This window comes from Cornus florida, unplaced genomic scaffold (assembly GCF_030987335.1).
Source record: "Cornus florida cultivar Cherokee Brave unplaced genomic scaffold, ASM3098733v1 CherokeeBrave_3.0.0_Hap2_Chr10, whole genome shotgun sequence".
Lineage (NCBI taxonomy): Eukaryota > Viridiplantae > Streptophyta > Magnoliopsida > Cornales > Cornaceae > Cornus > Cornus florida.
Window position 1 is genome coordinate 102,323,411 of NW_026775580.1, and position 26,592 is coordinate 102,350,002.

Below are 26,592 nucleotides of genomic sequence, written 5' to 3' on the forward strand. Positions count from 1 at the left end.
AAAAAATGGAAAAACATTAAGTTCAAACAACCTATAATTAATGGTATGCAAGTCTAGACCCAATATTTTCTCGTTCCGTTTGAATCATTCAATGATCTACTTTGCTTTACTCTTCTTATTTGTTACTGTATTGCTTGGCATTCATGCTCATAATTTCCAAAGAGAAGAATTTGAGAAAACCCCTGAGATGAGAAAATGAAGATGTGCAAAAATGGAAAAGCATTGATGGAAAGCTCAGTGCGAGAGTTGTTGTTCCCTATCGTCCGGGTCCGAGGGACGACATTGATTCACACTGTAATACTCGGGATGCCAAAACCATAAAACCATATGCAACAATGTTGGATATCACCGTCTACAAAGATGGCTTCGTCTCCCCCACCCGCCGGCGGCCACACCAAGGAGTTGGTGGATATATTTGTAGCCCGGCAACTGAGCAAAGATGTTGAAAGAAGTGTCCTTGTCCCTCATCTTTCTTCAAACATTTGGTTAAACCCTGTTGCGGTGGTGCTGATCTGAGTCTGGAATTCTCATAATGTTTTGGGAAGATGGTGGCAAAGTGTTTGTCTGGCTACAGGCATTTGAGCTACTTGAAATAATACTTTCTGGCTAAGTCCCACTCATCTTTATTGTGATGGTTATTAATTGCTATTTAAGTTTGCTGATATTTCATATTTTGTTTAAATTCAACCACTAATATATATTAGAATTGGTGTGGCGTTGCTTTCCATTTCTTGGTTTGGTATCTTTTTCCTTTGCAAAACTTCGTGAACGCCATCATATCTATTTACGAACCAAAACTTGTTGGATAAATAAAACATTCCCCCCATGCTTACGTTCCCTCTTGATTCTTAAAAAGTGAAGAATGTGCCTTAGCCGACCGGTAGGGTCCTCTTTTTTATCTTCTGTGCTATGCCTCATTTTTCGGATAAGTATCATATAATTTAATTACGAAAATAATAATTCATCTATTCCATTAGACATGATATGCTACATTTTAATTAGCAAGTGTTTTATTTTTCAATTTATAACCATTGGACAGTGTATTTTTTTCATAAAAACTGAATTATTCGATTAAATTTTATTAGAATTATTTGAATAATGGACAGTGCAATTTTTTGATTATTTAATTAAATTTTATTAATTTCATAGAATTATTTGAATAATGAATAGCCCAATTTTTCATAAAACTGGATTATTTGATTAAATTTCATTACATTTCATGGAATTATTTTAAAAAATTCCATAAACTGGATTATTTGATTAAATTTCATTACATTTCATATAATTATTTGAATAATTTCCGTCCAAAACATAGCCAACTTAGTTATGCTTAATGACCTAATTATAAACCATAAACTTTCAAGGAGCCCACCTCATCACAAAAAATCATGAAATTTGAAACAAGCGTGTTATTGCCTTCTATCATTTTATGTATATCCATTACATATTCATTTTTTCAATCGAAAATTGAAAAAAAGATTTTGTAATTTCTCAATTCAATTTGTATGAGATTATTAGTGCATTGAACTCAAAATGATGAGGGCAATGATGCATCCACCTATAGAGGTTTAGACTTGAAAGTGGTGTTTGAATACCTGGAATCATTAAAATATTTAGTACTAATTACCAATCCAAAAACTTTTTATACTTATTTAAAGCTAAAATGTTCAAATTGAATTATTCATCACTTACAATTTTATTCTAGTAAGTGTAACTTATTCTTTAATATACAAATTGTAGTGTGAAGTAAAATTTATCAATTCATGCTAACAAACACATGACGTGACTTAAAGAACAAATTACAATTACCTTTGACAGAACCTAACAAACTTTAAAGCAACTACCGTATATAAACGCATTTCGGGAGGACAGGGACAAACGACAACGACACTGTCCCACATCGCCTCTTTTTTCTTTGAGCACACACATACGCACACACACTCTCTCTCTCTCTCTAAACCAGACATTGCCGAAATTCGAAAATCGGACACCTTCCAGATCTCTCTCTCTCTCTAAATCTTTTGCCCCCAAATTTTATTTACACGTCCGACGGAATCGGAAAACCACCTCCCCACGCCGGAAGCCCACTGTTTGCTTCAATTTCCGGCGATCTCTCAGCGATCGCTTCGCGATGAGTACCGGAGAGCTTCTCAGCATCGAACCTCAGGAGCTTCAGTTTCCATGTAACTTTTATCTTTGAATAATTTTGCTTTCTAGTATAGAAAATTTGGGGCCTTTTTATTGGAGGATTTGCTATTGCGTTCAGATCTGTGTTTTTTTGCCTTCTCTGGTCTGAGTGTTTTTCACTGATTTGTGTTTTTGTTGTCGAAAGTTGAACTGAAGAAGCAGATCTCGTGTTCTCTGCAATTAACTAATAAGACCGACAAGTATGTCGCTTTCAAGGTATTCTTTTTTTATTTTTTATTTATTATTTATTTTTTATTTGATTTTCCAGTTTTGCTTTGTTTGTTTTGGGATTAATCGTGCCCTAGGAAAGTAGCAATGTAAGATTTTGATTTGAATTTCTGGTTTTTCAGGTGAAGACCACGAATCCGAAGAAGTACTGTGTTCGGCCTAACACTGGAATTGTGTTGCCACACTCTACTTGTGATGTTATAGGTCTGTTTTTAATTTTCAATGTTTTCACTTCCTCTTCTTTTTTTCTTTTTCTTTTTTTTTTCTCTGTTTAATTATGAATGATTGTGAATTTTGTGTTCAATTATCTCCTCTTTGTCAGTCAATTGCACTTGAATTCTTGTATCTATCTCTCAATCTGTTGATTAATTTTGAAATTATATTGTTTAGTTACCATGCAAGCACAAAAGGAGGCTCCTCCTGACTTGCAATGCAAGGACAAGTTCCTACTTCAAAGTGCAGTTGCACCTCCTGGAGCCACCACAAAGGATATAACTCCAGAGATGGTAATTATATACGTGACCATATTTCAAATATGAGGTTGAGAATCTGAAGCACAATTTGTTGGTTTTATAAGTGAGTTTACTTCTTATTTTATTTTTTGCTTTTTTCTTGAAATATAGTTCAACAAGGAGTCAGGGAATCAGGTTGAGGAGTGCAAATTGAGAGTGGCGTATGTTTCACCTCCACAACCACCATCACCTGTGCGAGAGGGATCAGAGGAAGGTTCGCCAAGGGCTTCAGTATCGGAAAATGGGACTGTAAACATGGCTGAATTTACTGTTGTCAGTATCTGTGATGTCTTTTTAGTGTTTTAATTCTAAAGAAGTTATTTTTATGTTTTAAAAACCTTCTAATCCATGTTAATTATGACATGCTTGTTCATTATTTGCAGGCTTCAAGGGCATTCGTCGAGCCTCAAGAGCAGTCATCAGAGGTATAAATTTAACCTTTCCTGGTTTTAGTCCTCGAGTCTGGAGACATATTTTGTGGCTTTTCATGTATTATTTGTTAAGAAAATTGTACTTAACCACATTTAACCTGTGTTTGAATGTCTTGAATATTTGTTAATATGACTATACTAGTCAATTGATGTGTTCCATCCTGAGTAAAAGATTTTGTCAGCCTTAAGGTGTTGCTTCTTTCAACATCTGATTGGTAGACTCACTTCTGTTTCTCTTTATAACAGTTTTCATTTGTTCAACCATTTAATTGTAAAGATTCATTGGTATCTTGAATATCTTAACATTTGCTAGATGTTTGTATATCTTACAACCATTTCCTTTGGCCTAATACGTAATTAGTTTAATTCTCCCTTTCATATTACAAATTTTTAGTAGAATATTTATTAGGATAACATTTAGTCCTTTTCCTCATCTTTGCTAATACTTGGTTCTTCAGCTCAATAACCATATTCTATGTTGGCATGCATTACCATAATCTCTCCGAGGCCAGTTACCAGAAGCGTATTTCATTTTCTGTGTCTGACAATATCTATAAATAATTGACTTCTCTTAACACTATAGTTGTCGTTCAGATTAATTTTATTCTCTGTGCATTCCCTTATACATCTAATATTTCCGGAGCTTTGTTCTTAACTCTTCTATGCAAGTCTCTGTGCACCTTTGGAACTTCCTCTTGTATCCAAGTTATTGTATATAGAATCACACAATGACTTGGTTTCTCTCTCTCTCTCTCTCTCCCCCTCTCAATTTGTTATAGCATTTTGACATCGCTCATGTTCTTATCTTTTCCCAAGCCTTTCAGTAGAACCACTTTGCTCTGAAGCCCTTTTGGATTTTGTCACTTCACCACTTAGTTTCTTTTAATTGAGACCCACCAAAAAAGAAAAATGAAAAAGAACAGGGAAAACAAGAGATTTCCTGTTAGGGGTAGAATCATGGTTGCGCAAGTTCCTTTTTGTTAATGTCGTTCCCTTTATTTCACTCTACCTTGGGTATACATGGACTTGCCTGATTGCCCAAGGAAGGTGTTTAACTGAGTTAAGATTTAAGGCTTTCTGGATCCAAGTCTAAATTTGATTGTTTGAAGTGAAGATTTACCCTTGGGACATTCCTGTTGTTTCCAAAGTAGATGAACTAGTTGTTGATGAGTAACAAAGGGTTTTAAAGTGGAAAAGAAGACATCAGAGCATCCGTCTGTGTGACCTTTTGTCATCACTATACACAGAGAAAATAAACTGTCAGAGGTGAACAAAAGCAGTTGGTGGTGGTGATATAGTTGGGTCTAGGGTTTCATCCTTTTACAGATGGACAAAGTAAGATATAGGTTTTAATTGAATAAAAAGCTGTTTTTATAGATCATTATTCATATGCAAATTAGCCATTTTTGAAAAATGTATTTTACGAACTAATGCAGTCATATCTTTCACTTTTTTCCCTTTTCCCCTGCAGTTGTGAAAAAAGGGACTGATCATAATAGTTTTGCTGCCCTGTTCCTTCATCAATTTCACTTGTCTTGTATATTTAAATTCTATGCATTTATGTAGTTACACTATGGAATCTTTTATGATTTAGTGCTTTTTCCATATCCTGTGATTTGGAAATAGGCAAATCTTAGGGTTCCCCCTCTTGTTTTAGTGCACACAAATGAATACATGGTAGACATTTTCTTCAACTTTTTTGTCTTTTGATATTGATTTTTTCTTCTTTTATTTTAGATCTCTACTTTTCCTTAAGGGAGGGGGTTATACAGGATTATAGAAATTGCATTGTCATTTAGAAATAAAAATGTGTGAATATAAAATGTAAATATAGTTTCCTGCCGGGCTGATATTTCAGGTCTAGGAATTGCTCCTTGTACCTGGAAGTTTCATTTTTTATATGCTGCTCTACACATTGAGCTTGGTTTTAATGATGTATTTTTTTTCTTCTTGTCTGAGATGCAATATCTATGTCATAAAAATGAATGAAAGTTTGTTTTAGATTGCTTTATGTTCTCAAAGAGCTGCTCAGCTGATCTAGTCATTTAGTTCCCAAGGCACTAGTACTGTTTGCTTTTTATTCAAATGCCTTCTGCTGATTCTCATTTTTTTGCATCTCCACACAATGGTTTTATGCTGGAAGCTCTGAGTTTCGAATACTAATAAGTTCATTTTTATACTTCTGCCAGCATTACTTATGCTGTACTTTGTATTAATTTTTCGCTCAGAGCTTTTTGCTTGTATAGTTGTTGCTAAACTGTGTAAATAAGATTCTAATTCAATGTACATTGCACAAAAATAACCGAGCAATGTGTAGTTGGATAAGTATCCTCTTCTGTGTTTTGATTGACAATTGTATCTTCTTCCCTCCAACAACCCCCCCCCCCCCCCCCCCCCCCCCCCCCACGGCGGTGGGGGCGCTGCTGCTTTTTTAATAAAAATGGCAAAGGAAGTTAACAGCTGGTACTGGAAGATAGAAATTAAAGTAATTAATCAAATTTTGGAATCATAATCATATTCTGTTGTCTTATTTATATCACACTTATCATCCATTGTAGTGTGAACCTTTCTTGGTGGGATAAATGTGGCATCTTTTTTCTACAAAAAAATCTCAAAGCTCTTTTCTTTGTTCTAGATAGGGCTGAATACCATAATAGGGTCACAGGCAACCCTATGGAATAAGTTTTTGTTAGTTGAGTTGACCTATTTGATAATAGGATCATTGTTTATATGCTGCCAATGTGCCATATGGTAAAGCATTGAGAACAGTAATTTATCACATGTTGTATTTTGCATTGTTATCGTAAATTCGTGTCTACAATATATCATGCTGCATTAAGTGTTGGGTTTTACATTGTTACTATAGATTCATGTCTAAATTGTATGATAGGGGAGTTGCGTTGTCAAGTTTATCTGTGTTACTGTTTTCCTCATTGCATCCTTATTGGTTAGTAATATGAATTTCATGGATTTAACAGAAATCTTTGCTTTGGAACATCATAGTGATCCAGCAGGTGTATATTTTATAATTTTAAATATATAATGACTCTTAGAAAGCTCAGAGCAAATTGTTGATTGTGGAATAATGGAATGTTAAGGTTTATAACAGTTAGCTCTTAGGTAAGGGCGGATTCAATGTTATTTTGCCATAAGCATTGCTTGTGAGTTTTAAGGGTTTCACTGTTTTGGAACTGAGTTTTTAGGTGTATTTTCTTATATTAAATAACTCTGTGTTGCTCATAGTGTATTCTTTGGCTGTTGTTTTCCTCATGCAGCATTGTTTTATATAGCAAAATAGCATCATATTTAGGAAGATCTTATTTGGGCCATGTACTGATTCACGAACATTTTTTTTATTTTTTATTTGGATTTACTTGTAAGTATACAATCCAAGAATGCTTACACTATTTTTTCCTCTTAATTTTATCATTTCTTCATGAACCTTTTTCCCTTTTCAGTGCATGAACTTTCAACTATTGATGCAAACTCATTCATTTGAACATAAGTTTTCCACTTTTATATTATCAGCATGTTAGTTTCACTTGAATTGTATTTGAGTGTTGGTGCACTCTGTTTTTAGATGGTGAGTTAAGGATGTTATATCTATTTTTAAAATGCTGAGTGAGGCTAAGAGAAAGAATCTGTTTCTTGAAATCATTACTGGTCTTCTTGTACTTCATGATTTTATTTTATTTTTTTCTTTTTCACGTTGCTTTGGAGCTTTTGACTCCATTATAATTTTCGTAGCTTTATTTGGTAGTCATTGGGAGGCACACTCCACGTATAACCTGTTCATTTACGCTTTTCTTTGTAGAATTTGTCTTAAAAATGAATAATGTTCAATTTCCTAGCTTTGTGAATGAATTGTTGTTATATTATTCAGTAAATTAATATATTATTGCTGTGATTTTGATTACAAACATTGATATCGTGTGGTTAAGAAACTTCCTATGCTTTCAGGGAAGAGCTATTATTTCTAAGTTGACTGAGGAGAGAAATTCTGCTATTCAGCAGAATAACAAGCTTCAGCAAGAATTGGTAAGGGATAATTTTGAAACAATTTTTCTTACTTTTAAACCTCTTTGTACTGGAAAAATAGTTATGAATTAACCACTAATTTTCATTTACCTAGAAAAATCTACAAAAATGCTAAAAAGTTCTAGAATAAAAGGAAAGCCATCTCATCAGTGTATTTGCCAAGGGCTTTGGTAGAGCCATTAAATGATACTATGTGTTACTTGGTTTCATTGTTTCACCAGTTTGAAGTTCACCAAATTATTTTGTTTTATTTTAAAAAAGGTGCATCGTATGTGTAGTAATGCATTTAGTTTACTGTAAATTTATGTGACCCTATTCTGAAATCGAAAAAGGTTTGACATTATATTTCATATCTCCCGGACCTCCCAATAAATCAAATATTAGACACAGAAGCTATTGAATTTTAGATAAAAAAGGTAACATATTTTCTACTTCGTATGCATAATACACTCTGTTAAGGTTTTACATCTGTTTCTTCCTGCCACTGCCGCACATCCTGTGAGCAAACCAATTCTACGCCATGAAGCCTAATTTCTCACTTATTTTATGTCACCCGGATCATAATATATTTTATGTATACAATATACAATACAATATATTACTTATAAAAAATAAAAAAAATAAAAAAAATTTATATGTATACAATTCATACCAGCAACAGTTATAACAACCCAAACTCTTTTATAAGTACATTTTTATATGTCATATTATCACCCACTCCCAGATTCTTCTTTCTAATGTATATATGTGTGTGTGTATGTTATAAAATATCACTCAGATAATTAAACCCCCAAAAAAGAGCATGAACTGCATTTATGGTTTTGTGCCTCTAGATTCCACCCAATTGTACCAAACACATCCTTCTGGAATAGATTATGCTATAGAAAGCCATGTCCGAAAAACCGTGTGTACCAAGGGTAGTGGATTTGAGAAAGAAAAGAACAGAGATGCCATGGAGAAGAAGAGTTTTTTTGTTTAACCTTTTCCTGGAAAAGAGGGCTTCAGATTCCTCAAATGTTAAATATTACTAGTATTTATTTTGTGGCCAAAACATTGATTTGGTGTAGCTGGAGAAGATTAATTCTCTTTGTGGAACAGTATTGCAAAATCTGTAGATAAAATCATTAAAATAATGTCATGATGTCTACGAAGCTTTTTTTATTCTTCCATTTTATTGGCTTGGATATTATAACAGATCATCTTTTTTAAGAGTTTGTTGGCCTAAACGTTCAGGCATTGGTTTGCCTAAGCTGTAGAAGCAATAATATTGTCCATTGTGGAACAGAATAGGAAAAACCGTCAACAAATTGTTGTGTGGTTATTCTGTATTCTGATAAATAAATATAATTGTATTAATATGATTGTGCTCGAAGAGGTGCAATACAAGATTTACAGCATAGTTTTTGTTGGTACTCCATTTGACTCTGAACATTATCACAGAATACAGACCATTTTTTTTTTTTTTTTTTTCTCCTAGTTGGTACTCACACACACACACACACACACACACACACACATGCCTCCACTGAGGCTCGAACCACTAACGTCTCTTTGAAAAGTAGGGGCCTGGTATCGCTAGACCACTGGCCTGTTGGTACTTTTCTTTTATTGTTACCTTCCAAAAAAAAAGAATAAAAAAAAAATGGTGAATTTCATTTGCTTACATCCAAAATATGACTTGTGGTTTGAGTGATGGAACTATAGAAGCCCTCTTAAATTAAGAACTTACTCTCGGTGTTTGCTACTTGCAGGAGCTTTTGAGGCATCAAGGCATGAGAAACCGCGGTGGTATATCCTTTATATACGTCGTTCTTGTTGGCTTGCTGGGCCTTCTTTTGGGGTATCTTATGAAGAAGACATGATGGAAGGGGAGTGTGCCTTGTGTTGTTTCTTCTTCATCTGTTGCTCCTCAAGCTGTTTAAAAGATTTTAGAACATTTGGAGAAGACAAGTGTGTGACTGGTAGGGGAGAGCTTTTGTATTTGTGTTAGCTTTGTAATTGACTTTAGAAAAAAAATGTTCAATCGGGTTTGATGATGGGTTATGTAATTGCCTGGACACTGGGCAGAGACTCCAATGGGCTTTCGTTGTGTGACTAATTGGGTTTATTAACATGCCTTGGTAACTTAAAGAAATCCTTCATTAATTTTTCTCTCTTATTTTTTATTTTCATGGGGTTTCTAAAATCCTCTGTTTAGAAGTCGTTTTTCAAATTGGGAATCTGAGTTTCTTTTTTTGATTCTTCTGTTGACAAATTTAATTGCCGTTTTGAGTCAGTTTTTTTAGTTATGATCAGATTGAGGGTTGAAATTGAAATGCTCAAAATTTGTTCACATGTTAATTACATGGGTTGCGTTTAAATGGATGAACTTGAAGGATTCTTAAAATTTTAAAATACATATTGAAAGGTTGGCTACGAAAGTTATATATTAGTCTAAGGACGGTTCGATTAAAGTCTTACTTGGGGATATATATATATTTATTTTGGCAATTAAATGAAATTTTCTTTATGCTTGTTTCGATAAAGCATTTTTAGTGAAGTCTATATTCTCAAATCATCACTAAAAGACACTTAGCCTATATTTTCTTGATGTCATGTACAAGAAACCTTTACCATAAATGAACTAAGCTTCTAGCTGGGGGCTAACCTATTGAATGACTTTTGTCACTATCATGAAATCATATAGGAAGTACTGAGTCACATTCAACAACATCCTAAGCCCTCGTATCAAATCATATCATATAGCAAATATTGAGGAAAGGACCCTGGTTCTAACATGTCCAGGGTTCGACTTTCCAACGCTCCATTATAACTTTTGATTTAATTGGTGCCATCATTGTGGAGTCGGTCGTAACATCCTCGATTTTTAATTTAAGAAAAAAAATAAAAAATCAAATCAATTAAAATGTTATTAGATCACCAATCTCAAAGATTGAAAATTATTCTTTTTCTGTGAAATTGAATTATTTCAATAGACTGTCTAAACTGAACTAATTTGAATGGTGTCCAATTAGTTTCTTTCTAAGGTTTGAGCCGACAAAAAATACTATATAAAATAAAAAATCCACATTAATAAAATTAAATTTATACTCAATCCAGCTTTTATAAATTGAAATAAAATCGTCTTTTTTTTTTTTTTTTTTCTTTTCTTCTGTAACATAAATCTTTATGCTTGTTGGATAATGCATTTTTAGTTAATTTTATGTTCTCAAATCATGTAAAAAGACAACCTCATAAAGAATGAGAAATGGGAAAAAGTATTTTCGTCTCACCCTTTATTGTGTAGCCTCAATACTCATCAATTTCTCTCGTAGAATTTTGCAGGAAATTTATCTTTTAAATATATATATATATCAAAGATGTGTAGCCTAGTAAAAGATTAAAAGTTGAAATCCATATTGGAGCAAGTGAGGTGCTTCTTGCCTTGAATATATATATATATATATATATATATATATATATAAACGTAGTAATTGAGGAATTACTTTTTGTTTAAATACCTCATCAAGTCAAAACCCCAAGTTGAGGAATTAAGTTTTATTTTAATTTAAAGGATTGTGATAAATGTAATAAAAAATTATAAATTCAAATATTATTTAAGAAAGAAAAAGAAATTTTTTTAATTAAATACATATGCAGCATACTTTGGTTTGTTGGTGTATTTTTAGGCCAAATGTCAAAAAGTAACTCATTCAGCTAATTTGGAGGTTTTTTTTTTTCTAAAAATTGAAAATGGAGTTTACAGTAAGTTATATACCTGACTGCGAGTGACAACCGGATACAGCACCGAAACCATCGAAACCCCGCTCTCTCTCTGGTCTATACTATGAAACTTCCGCTGTCTCCATTAGCTATGTAAGTATATTATTAGCCCCTGAAAGTACCAAACATTTCTAATGGCGTCTCTTCTTGAAATCTATAGATGCAATCTCACTTCCCTCTCTCTAAATTCTTTATGCTCTTGCCGGTCTCGTTGTCCTTTTCCATCTTCTTCCTCATCCAAAACCCTAATTCTCACTCCCCCTCCTTATTCGAATTTGAATCTCCGAGTGTTCTTTGATGAATCATCGAGACGCATTGTCCGACTTAAAAGGGGCATTTCGCTTAATCATCATCGGATAATCAAGGCTGTGGCCAGAGCCGAACCGGACCGTATCGACGAAGGCGAAACCAAAGAGGTAGAGTTCGGATTAGTCTTATTCAGAATTATTGTCACTTGTACCCTGTGTTTGGTTTCAGAGAAAACGTGGAAAAAATTAAAGGATTGTTAGGTTCTTCTATCTCAGAATTAAATTGCATTAAACCCCCTGAATTATTGTCACTTTGTGGCAATACTCCCTGAACTATCAAAAAAAAAAGAACACCCGTGTATTATTGAAAAAGTGGCAAACGGGTTTAGTGCAAAATTAGCCAAAAGATAATAAGAACAGATAACATCATATCAATTCTAAAATTTCGTCAGTTATGTGTTTTCTGGAAACCTCTATCTGAAAAAATCATTCCTCGAAAGTTGTTCTGTTTTCAGTGTTCTCGAACTGTTTGGTTGCTGAGAAAAAGAAACTAGAAATTGATATGCTTAATGGTATTTTGATTTCTGCTCCCCTGAGGTGTAAAGTTGTACTAGGCCTAATTGAGTACTGTGAGTACTTGGGTGAGGTGAAAAATCTAACCTCTATAAATGAGTTACTCTTCTTTGAATTTTTTTTTTAACTCTCCCCTTAGATGCCAAATATCACAACACTAGTCAAATGAATAGAATTCAGCTATTTGGCTTTAGTTGGAGTGTTTTTTTTTTTCCTTTTCTAAATGTTCTGGAAGTTTTAAAGGGTTTAGATATGATATTAAACATTTTGTCTTCCTTGGTTTTCTTGGCATCCAAATATAGGATCACTAAAGTTTGTCGTGTTGATGGCTCAGAGCAGTAACCTTAGTTATGAATTCAAGTGATTTTTCGCATACTGGCTTTAGCCATGCAAATGAATGCTATTCTGCCAAAGCCAAGCCTGGCTGAGGAAGAGTTATGGAGCGTTAAAAAAAATTGAAACAATGGTTGTATTTATTACTTGCTTTGCATGTTGGACACACACACATATTTTGAATTTACTTTGAAATGACAATTTTTTTGCGAACTTCTGTACTCATAGTTGCAACTTCAGTATTCTGAAGTTAATTGGCATTGGAAAATTTTAGAATTCAAGAGCTAGGTATTGACTACAGTTTATAGAAGCCTGAATTTTGAAATTTAGAGTAAATTAAGTGATGTATGTACTGGTCTAGCTTTGTCCTAGTGGGTTTGTGTTTAAACACCCAATCTCAAGGTCAATGGTTCGAAACCGGTATAGAGAAAAGAAAAATAAATAAAATAAAGTGATGTACGTTATAAAAATTAGAAATACTTCTTGTTATTCTACACATTCTAATAATTTCACGTAGGAGGTACTTATCTAAGCATGGAAGGGAAATGTGGAATACCAAATAGTTTTGCCATGGAGTCTGGGTATTGAATGTCAATTAGCTGGTTTGTCATATTAGAAATACAGTAAGAAGAGTAGACATGTTAAATTGTCCCGTAACTTATTCTAAATTATTATCATGTATTTTTATATTTTAAATAATTTAAGAAATTCTAGAATTATACATACTCTTATTGAGTCATTTCCTTTGTTATTTCTGAATTCTTCATATACAAATATATTACGTATGAGTACAAATTAAGTTTTAATTTAAGTAGTTTATCATACTTTTATTTACTTTATGTCTTCAAATTTTTGTAGTGTAAAAAAATGTTAAACTAGTTGTGAATTATTGTAATGTGCATAATGAATATTTATTTCGTTAATTTGATGAATATCTAGTGATAAATTTTGAAGTCGAGTAATAATTTAGGAATTTCTGAGAGTGAAATTAACTGCATTTTGTTTAATAAGAACAATGCTTTTTTCTAAGCCTGCATGGATGATTGAATAGAATCACTTAGATTGGTATGTTGTAGGAAGTTGATGGACCATTGATGAAGGATTCAGCTTCTGAGAGCCAACAAAAAGCAAGTCAATTGAGGAAAAGAGTTGTTTTTGGACTAGGCATCGGAATATCTGTTGGAGGTGTAGTATTGGCTGGAGGATGGGTTTTCACGGTGGTTATTGCTGCTGCTGTTTTTGTTGGTGCGCGGGAGTACTTTGAGTTGGTTAGAAGTCGTGGAATCGCTACAGGAATGACTCCTCCTCCTCGATATGTATCACGAGTTTGTTCTGTTATCTGTGCTCTCATGCCTATACTCACACTGTAAGATTTGTTAATAATACTTTCACTTCTTGTGGGAATTCAATCCCGAATCTTGTATGATGTTTATTTATTTAATTTTCTTTTGCTCCATTCATAGGATACACTCATAATTTGTGCTACCAAATTTAACAACTGGATGCTGGAGATATAAATATTTAATATTAAGCTTCAAATATTAATATGGAGTGCCGAGTGCACAAGTTAACTTATTTAGCCTGTCTTTGCATATCCATAGTGCATGCACGCACGCACAATGCCTGTATTATAATTATTAGACCTTGATAAAGGGATTTTTTGGGGTTAAGTAAATGTTCCCCTCCCCTCTTATGCGTGTAACTTTTAACTGGGAACTTAATTGTTATGACCTGGAATATTCATGTTTTTCCGTGGATTTGCTTCACTGATCAGTATTTCTAATTATTGTCAGGTACTTTGGTAACATTGATGTCTCGGTAACATCTGCCGCTTTCGTAGTTGCTATGGCATTGCTTTTACAGAGGGAAAATCCTCGTTTTGCTCAGCTCAGTAGTGCCATGTTTGGGTTATTCTATTGTGGTTACCTTCCTTGTTTCTGGGTTAAGCTTCGATGTGGTTTGGCAGCCCCTGCCTTAAATACCAGTAAGTATATGGGCAATATTTTTATCTGTCAGCAAATTAGTTATTCAGGCAATATATATATATATATATATATATATATATATATTTACTATTTGATACTCAAACACCCACTTTGCCCCTATGAGGACTTGAACCCTCTACCCTCTACGCTTGTTATGTAGAATTGTCAATATCAAACTTTAGTAAATAAGGTCTATTTCGTGGTTATTTCTCATTTATGTTCAAAAACACCCTCGTAGTAGATATGCTTATTGAGGTCCAACTGGCACTACAGTATGTTCTAAAAATGCAAGCAATATGTCTAGCTTTGTGCATATGCATCAGTTTAAGTAATTAATTTCCATATATTCTGAATTTTATGGATAAATATCGTAAGGTTCTTTACTAAATCCCTTTTGAGGTCATCTTGTCTAGTTAGCTTGGGTTGAGTGGGAGCAGGTTTGCAGGCCTTTTCAGTTGGGAGGGCTTGGGATTAGGAGATTGGCCCCTTTCAACAGTGCTTTCTTAGGCAAGTGGCTTTGGAGGTTCGGCAGTGAAAGACATAGATTATGGAGAAAGGTCATTTCTTGTCGTTTTGGAGAGGAGAGAGGGGGGTGGTCAGCTAGGCCAGTCAGGTCTGCTGGTGGAGTGGGGGTGTGGAGGTCCATTGGGAAGAGGTGGGATGAGTTCTCCAAACATATTAGATTCAGAGTTCGGGATGGAAAGAATGTCCGGTTTTGGGAGGATACCTGGTGCAAGGATAGGCCATTGTCTCTTTTGTTCCCAAGGCTGTTCAGGACTGCTATTGACAAATATGCTATGGTTGCTGACTGCTATTGCCTTGATAGCGGGGGATTGTCTTGGGATGTGCGGTTCCGACGATCTTTTTAGTATTGGGAGTTGGATGATGTCACTGGTTTGTTGACTCTCTTGTATAGACAGGAGATGGAGGGCACTGGTGCGGATTCCCTGACTTGGGTGCCTTCTACATAGGGGATGTTCCAGGTCCGGTCCTTTTTTGTGTGTCTCTCTGGTTTTCATGGTACCACCTTCCCGTGGAAGACGGTGTGGCTGTCTAAGGTGCCTCTTAGGGTTGCCTTTTTTGTGTGGACCGCAGCTTGGGGTAAGATTATGACTTTGGACAATTTGAGGAAGAGAAGACATAACATTGTCAATCGGTGCTGTCTTTGTAAGATGTTTGGGGAGTCCGTCGATCACCTTCTGTTGCATTGTCCTGTGGCCCATGACTGTTGGAGTCTTATTCTTAGTTTATTTGGCATTCATTGGGTGATGCCTCGAACTCCACGGGAGTTGCTGGATATCTAGAGGGGCCAATGGGTGGGGGCTCAGGCTAGAGACTTTTGGAGGGTGACCCTTTTTTGCATTTGGTGGAGCCTTTGGAAAGGGCGGAATAGAAGATCTTTTGATGGGAAGGAGTCCTCCATTTGGGTGCTGAAATTTTCTATTATTTTTACTCTTTTTGTTGGGCATGGGGGAGAGATTATTCTTCTCTTGAGGATATTGTGGACTTTTTGGGCTCTTTGAGTTCATAGGTTCCTCTTTCTTTTTGTGTATGGCTTGGGACACATTCCCCTTTTGAACGCTTTCTAATAAATTTTACTTGTCGAAAAAAAAAAAAAAAAAAGCTTGGGTAGATGGAGAAGTTACTGAATTTCTAAGTCGGTAGATATAGATAAAAATGGTTTTTCAATTTACTTTCTTCTTTACATTTTATCCTTCTTCCTTCATTTTGTCTTTTTCTGGTATGTGTATTGTATCGTACGATGCTATCCACATTTTTTTCAGTATTATTGTAATCCTGCATAAAAAGGAAGCTTGGAGTAAGCTAATGGGTATATTTGAGAGAAAAGTTTTGGAATTCGACCTTCCTTATAAGCTCTAAAAAGGGGTCAAGGACTCTTTTTCTTTCTTTAGGATCACCTTTCTACATTCAATTAGTCTAGTGAGCCTTCCTAGCTGCCTAGAGGGCGGCCTGCCTGCCGAAGACCGTAATAGAAGTAACTCAGTGCTCCATACGGTGGAAATCAAAGCAGAATTCGTTCAGATCCTCCCACATGTTCTGTCTTTTTTTAGCGGTTTCTCCGTAGATCTTTATCATTAATGCAACCTCCATTTAGGTATCACATTCATCTCTTTTGCCAAATGATACAAGTATCACAAACCTCTGTGACCTCCTGTGCTTAGGTTTTGAACCTCAAACATCTTTCAGGTGAGGTCTCTCATCTCTTACCCCATGTCATTAGACTGATAGTTTTTTTGTGTGTGTGTGTGTGTGTGTGTGGTGATCGTATCTCTTCAATTAAATTTCAATGTCTTCCAAATAGCTTTAAGTAGATTCTTACTCTGTCAGAAAATGTAACTGTTGGCATGGATTTGAGGATTGGGCTGATTAGAGTTCATGGAAGCTGTTTTGGGGTGCAAATCCGGTTTGGGCGGTGTTTTCTCTTATCACTATCCTCATGATGGATGACTCCATCATTGGAGTAATCAAACTAAGTGCAAATGCCATCACGAATTGCTTCATTGTGGGAAAGAAATTTAAGATGGCCTGAAGCTTGCTGTAGCTGTGAGCCTGTGAGATGCAATGTGTGATGTTACTTATTCTCTTAGCTTAGCCGGCATTGTGCGCTAGACATTTGGAAATTGCATCCAAGTATGTTAAATTTACTGATTAGATGCATGAAGTTAAAACTCAATGGGAAGTTCAATGACATTCATTTGGATTACTCTCTCTAATTTTCAAACTTATGATATATTCTTCATCTGGGGCCATTGCTTTGTGCACTGTTAAAATGCTCATGCTATCAAGTGTGAGAAATTCGTGTTCCTAACCTAAGAGCTCCACTTTGTGGCTATAATTTGTCCACCCCTCCCAGCACCTTTGATTTGGGGACTGCACTAGGTAACGACCCTATTTCTTGACCAGCTATTCTGTATCTATAATGGGATTTGTATCCATGGCTCTATCTTCTTCCCAATTAGACTTGAATTAGAGTTCATTATGGAACAAGGCCAATGAAGAACAATATTGCTGTGGTGCATGGGATCCATGAGTAGTCTTAATAAGAGGTGTGGCCTTGTTTCGAGACTGTTGAAGGTGGCCTATGAAATGCTTATGAAGATTTTGGTTTGAAAGTGGAAAGACGGGTAGAATGCACAAATGCATTATGTACACGCATCAATTTCTGTAAGAGACAGTAATCTGGAGTCTGTAATTTATAGCATAATGTACAAGCACTAGTTTTCTCTAACTTGAATTCCATAATTTAAGGCTCATCTGAAATATTTGTGTGTATATTTGCTTGTAATAAATTACTAATGCAATATGTGTATGTGTTTTGCCTCCTGACAACCAATATATTGGAAAGATTTTAAGAAACAGGAAGTGCATCAATTTTTGTGTGTGTTTATAGAGGACAAATATCTACATTTGGACAATTAACTTGGAATGCCTTTCTGCAATTCTTGTTCCGCACTTGAAATCATATGCTTAAACAAGATGATTAGAATGGGGACTTAAATAATCTTAAACATCCATTTAGGTTTGTGATGACACTGGTTTTTTCACATATTCATAGCATTCTTGCACACATAAATTTAATGCTTTGTAATTTTTCTTTTTTGAGAATACGGATTTTCTTCTTACAGCACTCTACATTGGACTTTTGCTACTCTATCTATTCTTTTAAATCTTTTTTTTAGGTTAACGTCATCAACCCCCTGTCCCCCACCCACCCACCACTCAAACACACACACACACACACCTTGCTTTTAAATTTCCAATTGTATGCCTGATTTTATGGTGGTTTACTGGTGCTGCTTCTATTGGTAATTCCTAAGCAGTGTAGCTTTGGCAGGAGTGGGAGCAGCATGGCCTATACTTCTTGGTGGCCAAACTCAGTGGACAGTCGGTCTTGTGGCAACCTTGATTTCAATCAGCAGTATAATTGCGGCAGATACATGTGCTTTTATTGGTGGCAAGGTATTTATGCTTCTAATTTGATCAGTTGGACCTCTATCTTCTTCTAAAAATATTTTTATGTCATAACAGATGCTTGACAGTTTGATTATTATATAATTGTTCTCCTCGATATACAGCTATATTAGCTTTCTATGATCCTTGTCATTATTAGAACAGATCAACTCAGCATATTGCATGGCCTCATAGAGGGGCTTAGAAAGGCTTCTATTTGACTAATCACCACCACACATATAAATTTTTCGGAGAATATAATCACCACAGAACTATAAAGATATTTCTCTCCAATTTGATCCGTGGTCTCATAGTTCACCCTGCAACCTTGGCATTTCAACGATTAATTACTGTGCAATTTTTAATGAACTTTTCCTAAGGTATTTTATCTTGTTGCACACTCACTATATGTAGGTAAGGATGCCCATATTTTCATGTAAAACAAAATAATAATAAATAAGAATCATTATGTTAAACGTGTCGGAGGCAAAAAAAAATCGGCATTAATTTTTACCCCCCAAAAAAGAAAAGATTAAGAAAGGGATGAGAACACTTGATTCTTCCATAGAATGATGAATGCACATAGAAGATCCAACCATATTAATTACATTGTCATTGATGGAGTGGAGTTTAGCAGGCATTAGGACGTTAAAAAGAGGATTCTTCTACAAGAGACTATATTCAAACACCACAATGGGAGGCCGCTGCTTGATGAGTTTCGATCTCTTGACGAGGTGGCCTTTTATGAAGGAGGTGATCAATGTATGTGAGAGTTTGGATGCGCGTCCCGATTCTGGCTTGATGGTATTTTGATGGCATTCTTCCAGCAATGATGAGGTGTTGTTAGGGAGAATGTCATGGCAACTAGCACTTTTGAGCATGATGAGTTTGAGAAGAGCCTAAATTGCCTTGTTTAAAATGCTGGTTCTATAAAAGGGGATCAGTTGGCATCAGGGACTTTAGACTATCAATTTGGTTCGTAGTGTGCATAAGTTGGTGTTCGAAGTCCTTTAAGGCAGACATATAAGGTTATTGAAGCTGTTGCTGCTGAAGCTCATAGTGCTTTTATTTATGGGGCCCGCTATATTTTGGATGCTGTCTCGAAGACAAATGTATGTATGCTTTTGAGCACAGATAGTGGTGATATGGGGTGGTACACATTTCGGCATTGAGAAGACTTACAGCCATACTTATTAGGTGTTTTCTTTTCCCTTGCTTTCTTGAGATGATGGGATTTGGGGCAAGGTGAGGATATGGATAAGGCTTGTATTACCTCAGTGTGGCTTTCTATATTGGTGAATGGCTACTTGTATGGTTTATATACGTGCCTGAGGGGCCTTACAGAGGGATCAATGTAAGTGGGTTGTAGAGAGGAGTTGTTGATGGGAGTTTGTTGATTTTTTATCCAGTAGTCATTATGATGGACTGGTTTTGTGTTTCCCATCTGCTTTTTGCTACTGACGCCATTTTCTCAAGGGTGGAGCCCGGAGGAAGCTCAGGTTAGATACCTCAGGTGTGAGTTAGTATGCTTTGAAGCAGTATCTAACCTAAAGATAAATTTTGTTAAGAGAGCTTATTTCGAGTGAGAAAGCTGGGGATGTTGAAGCCTCAGTTGAAAATTTAGGTTGTAGAGTTGGTTTTCTTTTTATTGTGTTTTTGGGGCTCCGTGAAGACTCTTCTTTTAACACTAATGAAGCCCTGGGATGTATTTGTTGAGAGGTCTAAAAGGTGGCTAGTGGGGTAAAGAGAGTATTTTTTGTAGAATGATAAAGCTGAGCTTTTTAATCTCAATTTATTTGCCTTGTCAAGAAGCCTGAGAAGTTCAAAATAGTTTTTTTGATGAGGGGAGAAATGCAGGATGAAAGTAAGTGACATTTGGTTAATCAGGATGTGCTGTTTTCTCCGGTTGTAATGGTAGTATAGGTCTAAGGGAGTTGTTGGGGATATCAAGACAGAGGAATTATGGGAGTGATTGGGTGGTTGAATGTCAAGGGAGGTTAAGAGCCATCATGGTGTTTGTTTAGAAAAAGAGTGTTATGAAGGGTTAGGGGATCTCTGAGAAATAATTGGCTTTGAGGTAATTAGATTACTGGATTTTCTTGGATAAGCGGTGTGGATTTTCTTAGATAAGCAGTTTGGACTCCCATGCCTAGAAGAGCTTTACAGGACTGAGATGTTGGCTCAGTTACGGAGTTTTTGGAGCTATTATACGTGATCTTATATTACATGGACTCTTCTGTTCCCCTAAATGAAGCCGTGTTGACATGACATAACATCAGAATGGAATATGTGTCTGACGCACATACCCAAATTGGACCCCCGGATCCTCTAGATGCAATGATGGAAGAAGAAGAAAAAAAATTAACAATTTTGATTGCAAAAAATGGGTTCCTACTTCTAAAATAGATGGAATCCCCTTTTTTTTGACCATATTTAATTTAAATTGTAACTAAGTATATTTTCAAGTAAAGATAGCATTAATGTTTCAGTAATATTGCCAAAGGCTTGGTTTATCCTATGACCTCCCCAAAGGGGAGGCTGAGGATTCAATGTGAGTTTACTTACCTATAAAAAATAAATAAATAAATAAAAGAAAAAAAAATGTACATGTACCCAAATTTAAGTTGGACACATTTCAAGCCAAGCCCCCACGTCTTAAGATTTGGGATTAGGGAAGTCTCACACCTAGACACACACTTTCGAGTCCATGTAATTCCACATTCGAAGCAAATTTGTGGTTTGGTTAATTATTCTTTGAAAAGGAATTTGGCATACTAACACTCCAAAAAGGTGGATTATTATTATTATTATGGCTGCTTTGAAAGGTATTTTGACTAGTTATAATCCGAGAAGAGGTTCCAGCTCGTGACAGTGCGCTCTTATATGTGCTAAGATTCGGCAGAAAGTTTTTAACCACCTTTTGCTTGAGTGAGTTTGCGAGGGATTTGTGGAGTTTCCTTTTATTATTTTCTGGGATTATCTTGGATGATGCTAGGTTCAAGAGCGTGTGGAGGAAGAGAGAGAAATGAGATTTTGAGGGAGAGGAACTTCCTATTCATAAGTTAAAAGGCACAGTATAATATCTTTAGTGTTTTGCCTTTCTCAATCCTTCCCTTTTACTTTTGAGCCTCTTGTATGTGTTTGGAGGAGATCTGCTTGTCCATAGATAGGTAGATGTCACGTTCATGTATGCATAACGTGTAATTGGGTTGTGCCCTCATTTATTGGCAATTTGGCATCCTTAATGCATATTATATTTTGCATATTAAAAGATCATATCAACATGTACATGCGTTTTCTATAATTAATTTATGTCTTTCATTTGATTCATTCATGATAGAGTACTAGAAGTTTAAAAAGTTAATATTTAGTACTTATTCTTATGTATTTATTAATGAAGCACCCATGGTTAATTTCCTTCATATGCTTTGTGAAATATAGTTGCTATGTTCATTCCTATGTTATTCCATGGACTCTCAGTTAGGTATCCAAGTTGGAGACATAACGATTTTTTAGCTTACATATTGTGGACTCCAATGGAAATAATGCTCATTTCTCATTCCTTAATGTATGATACTTTGTTTTCTGTACAATTATCTAATTATAATCTTGCTTATACATTACATAATATGCGGTAGCCTATAATGACACCAAATGATATGCTTTGAACATTAAGGCAGGCTTTCGGCCGAACACCACTTACTAATATTAGTCCAAAGAAGACATGGGAGGGAACTGTTGCAGGCTTAGGTGGTTGTATAGCCACTTCTGCTCTATTATCAAAGATCCTTTGTTGGCCAACGTCTTTCCTGAGGTATATATATTCTATTCAGTGTTAATTTAGGTTACAGAATTACTATTTATTTTGGAAATCACAATCTATTTCATTTATCCTTTTTAATATTGAAGTGCAATAATAATGTTTTGACTTGTTTATATTTTCACTTTGTTGTTCATGGAGTTTAGACATCCAATGAAAATTGAATGTTAATTGAATTGGCATATCTGTACATAATAAGTGAATGTGTTTGATGGAACAATCTAGGGGTATAGTTAGGAGTTCAATAAGTGTTGAACATATTACTGGATGGTTTCTCAGTAGTCAATGTTGCGTTGTCATAAATTACCAAAGCCAGCTGCTTGTTTGTGTGCATTATCTCTTTAAGTGTGAGTGTGCTTCCATGCCTATGCCAATTTTTAGTTTATTTGTTACGATTATCATTATTTTTTTCCCCTTTCTTTTGGGGGTGGTGTGGGGGGGAAAGGGTTGTATGGTGGTTGGGAATTGTCTAAGCTCTGTAACAATCCGTCTTATGTTCACTTGTCTAATCCATCTGATGTTGTATCTGTGCTACCTTCAAATCAATCTGAAATGGATCAAATAAATGGCTGTTAACTGATCCATAATGTTACATGAATATGATTTTGAATTGGTTTTACCTGTAAATCCTACTGATTGCCTTGTTGAACAATCAATCTGATGACCAGTGTATTTTTCTAAGTTTATGATTTCTATCTTTAGCGAGGGTTTCGAGCTCAAATCTTTTGAATTCAACTGTCAAACGTTTTATGGATGTTCCATGGGAAATGAAATTAATAAGCCGATGTGTGTGTTTATAAGTTTTGATTGGTTATATTCTGTGTGCAAGGTGATTCATCGGCTTTATTTATGGTCAACCTACAAAAATTTGAAGTTAGAAATGTTTGTAAACCTGGTATTTGCATACATTAATGTATTTTATTACTTGATTATCAGTGCAATAGCTTTGGGGGTTTTGAATTTCTTTGGATCTCTTTTTGGTGACCTTACTGAGTCGATGATCAAGCGTGATGCGGGTGTCAAGGATTCGGGGTCTCTGATTCCTGGACATGGTAACTACCTTTTTATTCATGTTGGAATTCTGTACTTGGATAGTGGAGGTGTTTGTTGCTACTTCATTCACATATGTTGTTATGTTGTTTACTTCAATAAAGTTGCTTAATGTTTCCATGTGTGTAAGAGAGCTCAATTATTATGTACTCTATGCAGTATGAAGTATTTACACATCCATGACTGTCCCACAATATTTTGCTATTACCCATGATTTGTCAAACTTGTAAGAAATTAGCACCGAGCCTTAAGCTCAGGTGGCAACTCTGATGAGGGTTCAAGTCCCCATTGGGGCGTATCCCCCCCCCCCCCCCCCTCCAAAAAAGAAAGAAACATTGCCAGAAATATCTTAAATATGTAACTGAGCTGTATTCCTTTCTTCTCCTTTTCTTCTCTCTCTTCTTCTTCTTCTTTTTTTTTTCCCCTTTCTTTCTTTCTTTCTTTCACTACTATATGGATGCATTTACATGGTGTTTACAAAAGAAATTGTGCTCACTATAGCATTCGTTTTACTAAATTCCCAGAATTGATATGTATTCTTTGTTCTTTTGCTCTACTTGGTGACATTTTTGTGTTATTATTATTATTATTATTATTGTCTCGGCATGCAAGGGGATATTGAGATTTGTCACTAATAATTATTTGCATCCTCAATTTACTAGTGTCATTACCACATTCTCATTTTTTCTGTATTAATTATATATATGTGCTGTGTTTTAATGGTCATCACCCTTGACTTCATGAGATGTTAATTTTATGCCTTATAACAGATAAGTTATGTAGGATTACTTAGCCAGCAATATTGGTTAATGCTTTCGTCAGTATGCATGATCTATCAAAATTAGGTCTTGAAGCTGTTCCTGACTGAAACAGGGCGAGCCTAATCCAATCTTGATGTTACATGTTGGTGTTTTATAAGTGTATAAGTATTGAATTTATTAAGTCCCCAACCCCAAGAATACATGAGCACCACTAAATGTTCATGTTTCTAATATTTGCAGAAAAAAATGATGTTTTATGTAACATTGAGTATTCAATATTTGCACTACATTCATTTTGAAAGTAATAATGTAAGAGAAGAAACATAATAAGATAATTTATGTAAGCTAATAATAAACTTGATTGTTCGGACTTGTTGCTTGGTGCATGTATATAGACGAGTTGAATACATGTCAAAAACACGACATGTAATCTGAAGCCCTAAAGCACTATTTTATATGACGGAGTATTATTATCTTAGGATGCGAGGGTCAATCCAGCCTTTATGAACTTCTACATCTATATTCTCTCAAACAATTATCATTCATAGTCTGAGCCCTAAAAAATATCATGGCTATCAATCTCATGTCTAAATTCAGTTCCATAAATTTGTTTATAAACTAAGGCAGTGCTTTTGTACAGGTGGAATACTGGACAGAGTGGACAGCTACATATTTACTGGAGCGCTTGTGTACTCCTTTGTGAAAACCTTACTCCCACTTTATGGAGTTTGATATCAAGAAATCGAGGTCGGTGCCATGAATAAGCTGGATTTTTTCTGGTGAATTGTCCAAATTTGAACCAACGCTTTCTCAAATTTGGACAGTGCAGAATGGAAAAGAACTGGAGGAACTGAGAGTGCAAGGGCAATTCCACGTGGCTCTAGCAATACACACCATGTTTAAATCCCCTTCGGAATCATATGATCTTACAATTGGAAAATATTTAATAGTTTGGATGCCATAAAAAATATCCGGGGGCTAGAATATTTGTGGAATTCCTATAAAGATGATAGGAGCCATGAGCCATGAGATCTTGAGTGAAGCCCTCATTATAGTGTACAAACCTAAATTAGTGGCCTAAACCTCATGTTATTCTTATAGCCATGATAGGAATTCCTAAATTAGTGGCCTAAACCTCATGTCATTCTGTAGCTTATTGTTAAGTTAAAGAGTTTCATCTTGATTATGGGGCATATCTTTGTCATTAGTCAATTGATTCAGCAGCTAATTTAGGCCATTTAATTCTTCATTATGACTAGTATGTGCTCTCTCCTTTTTATTATTATTATTATTATTATTATTTTGTAAGCATCAGAAAGACAACTATTGTGTTGTAAGAGCACTGCTTCAGCTATCGATTTCAAATTTTTTTTTTTGGCAAATCTATTTCAACTAACTTAATGCCATTTTAGGTTTTACATCTTATATTGCAATGTTTTATCATAAGAGGGACGGTGGGTGGTCCTGGTTTTTATTTTTCATTGGCACTTGTGTAGGCCCAAATTTATTGGATCAAGATATGACTCTGGATTCCAAACAATAGGATTTTCTTGAGAGCAACATTTCCTTCTCATTTTAAATAGAAAATGGGAATTTAAGTTTTTGCACAGTCCAGATGTGTGCTAGAGGTCACAAACTGATCATCAGATGCATTACAAGAACTTGTACATATTTTAAATAAGTGAAATATATATATATATTTATTTATTTATTTATTTTATTATTTTTTGTCTTCAAACTTATCAAACATATATATTAGGGCATTTAAAATTTTTTTTTTTTTTAAAATTACAAATTATTTGGAGAATAATTATCCATCTAAATATTAGGAGTATGCATGGGTCTTCCCTATCCAGAATTTGGCCCACATTTGTTTTGGATTAAAAAGAAATTGAAAATTATTAGTGGGATGCATGAAATTTCATGCCTTCCTGGTCCCATAAACAAACAGAGTGCTAATTATTGAGGACATTGACCTAGGAATTGAAACAATGAGAATAGACACCAAACCAATCCAATCCAATCCAAATTGATATTATGAGGAAAAGGAATTTGAGAGAAGATAAATAGTAGAAAAATGCAAGAAAGAGACGTGACAAATGCATGTTGGGTTGACCTCCATATATAAGATATGAGATAAGAGAAGGAAGCAATTTGGATTAAAAATAATAATAATAATAAAATTAATTGAAAAAAAAAAAAAAAGCACTGTGGAGGTTGCGTAACTCATCCATGCAATGCCCCTTGTGGAGCCAAATGTCCACTAGAGAGAGAGAGAGGGCAATGAGGATGTTGTGTTGTTATTGAGGGGCCTACGATAAGTGACTTTTGACAAGCCTGAGTGCTTGCTTTAGGGTTTTGGTATAAAAGAAAAGAAAATATATGTGGGAAGGAAAGAAGGCGTTGTTTCCAAGCTGACTATGGAAAATGGAAGGAAAGGAAAAGAAAATAAAACAATGAAGGAAGCTTAAAGAGGATTTGGAGGAGATATGGTTGCCAAGCATCTATAAAAGTTTAAAAGAGAGAGAGAGAAGTTAAAAAAAACTTTGGCTAATCACAACCCCATCTTTTTTCATGCACACGCACACCCATGTACCTCACACACACACACACACACACACACCACACACACACCTTTTCCTTTTCTTTTCATAGCTTTTTCTTTCTCCATTTGCCTTGGATGCTCAAATCA

The 26,592-nt window shown here is 35.1% G+C and overlaps 2 protein-coding genes across 3 annotated transcripts; both read left to right on the plus strand.

Annotated features, from left to right (window-relative positions):
- Window positions 1–1,912: 1,912 nt before the first annotated feature.
- On the plus strand, window positions 1,913–9,554 carry LOC132276502 (vesicle-associated protein 1-2). The gene is made up of 8 exons (XM_059777943.1): window positions 1,913–2,183; window positions 2,333–2,403; window positions 2,538–2,619; window positions 2,806–2,921; window positions 3,039–3,200; window positions 3,311–3,352; window positions 7,319–7,396; window positions 9,148–9,554. The coding sequence occupies exons 1-8, from the start codon at window positions 2,132–2,134 to the stop codon at window positions 9,256–9,258; spliced, it is 714 nt and encodes a 237-aa protein (XP_059633926.1). The 5' UTR covers window positions 1,913–2,131; the 3' UTR covers window positions 9,259–9,554.
- A 1,583-nt stretch (window positions 9,555–11,137) lies between these two features.
- Window positions 11,138–25,282, plus strand: LOC132276503 (phosphatidate cytidylyltransferase 4, chloroplastic). 2 transcript variants are annotated; one of them, XM_059777944.1, is made up of 7 exons: window positions 11,138–11,574; window positions 13,389–13,678; window positions 14,106–14,296; window positions 18,145–18,278; window positions 21,950–22,083; window positions 23,026–23,141; window positions 24,541–25,282. In XM_059777944.1, exons 1-7 carry the CDS (start codon window positions 11,293–11,295, stop codon window positions 24,630–24,632), a joined length of 1,239 nt encoding a protein of 412 aa, XP_059633927.1. In that variant the 5' UTR covers window positions 11,138–11,292; the 3' UTR covers window positions 24,633–25,282. The 2 variants fall into 2 exon arrangements, with proteins under 2 accessions (XP_059633927.1, XP_059633928.1); XM_059777945.1 differs by having other exon boundaries at window positions 11,141–11,574; window positions 18,154–18,278.
- The last annotated feature ends 1,310 nt before the right edge of the window (window positions 25,283–26,592 follow it).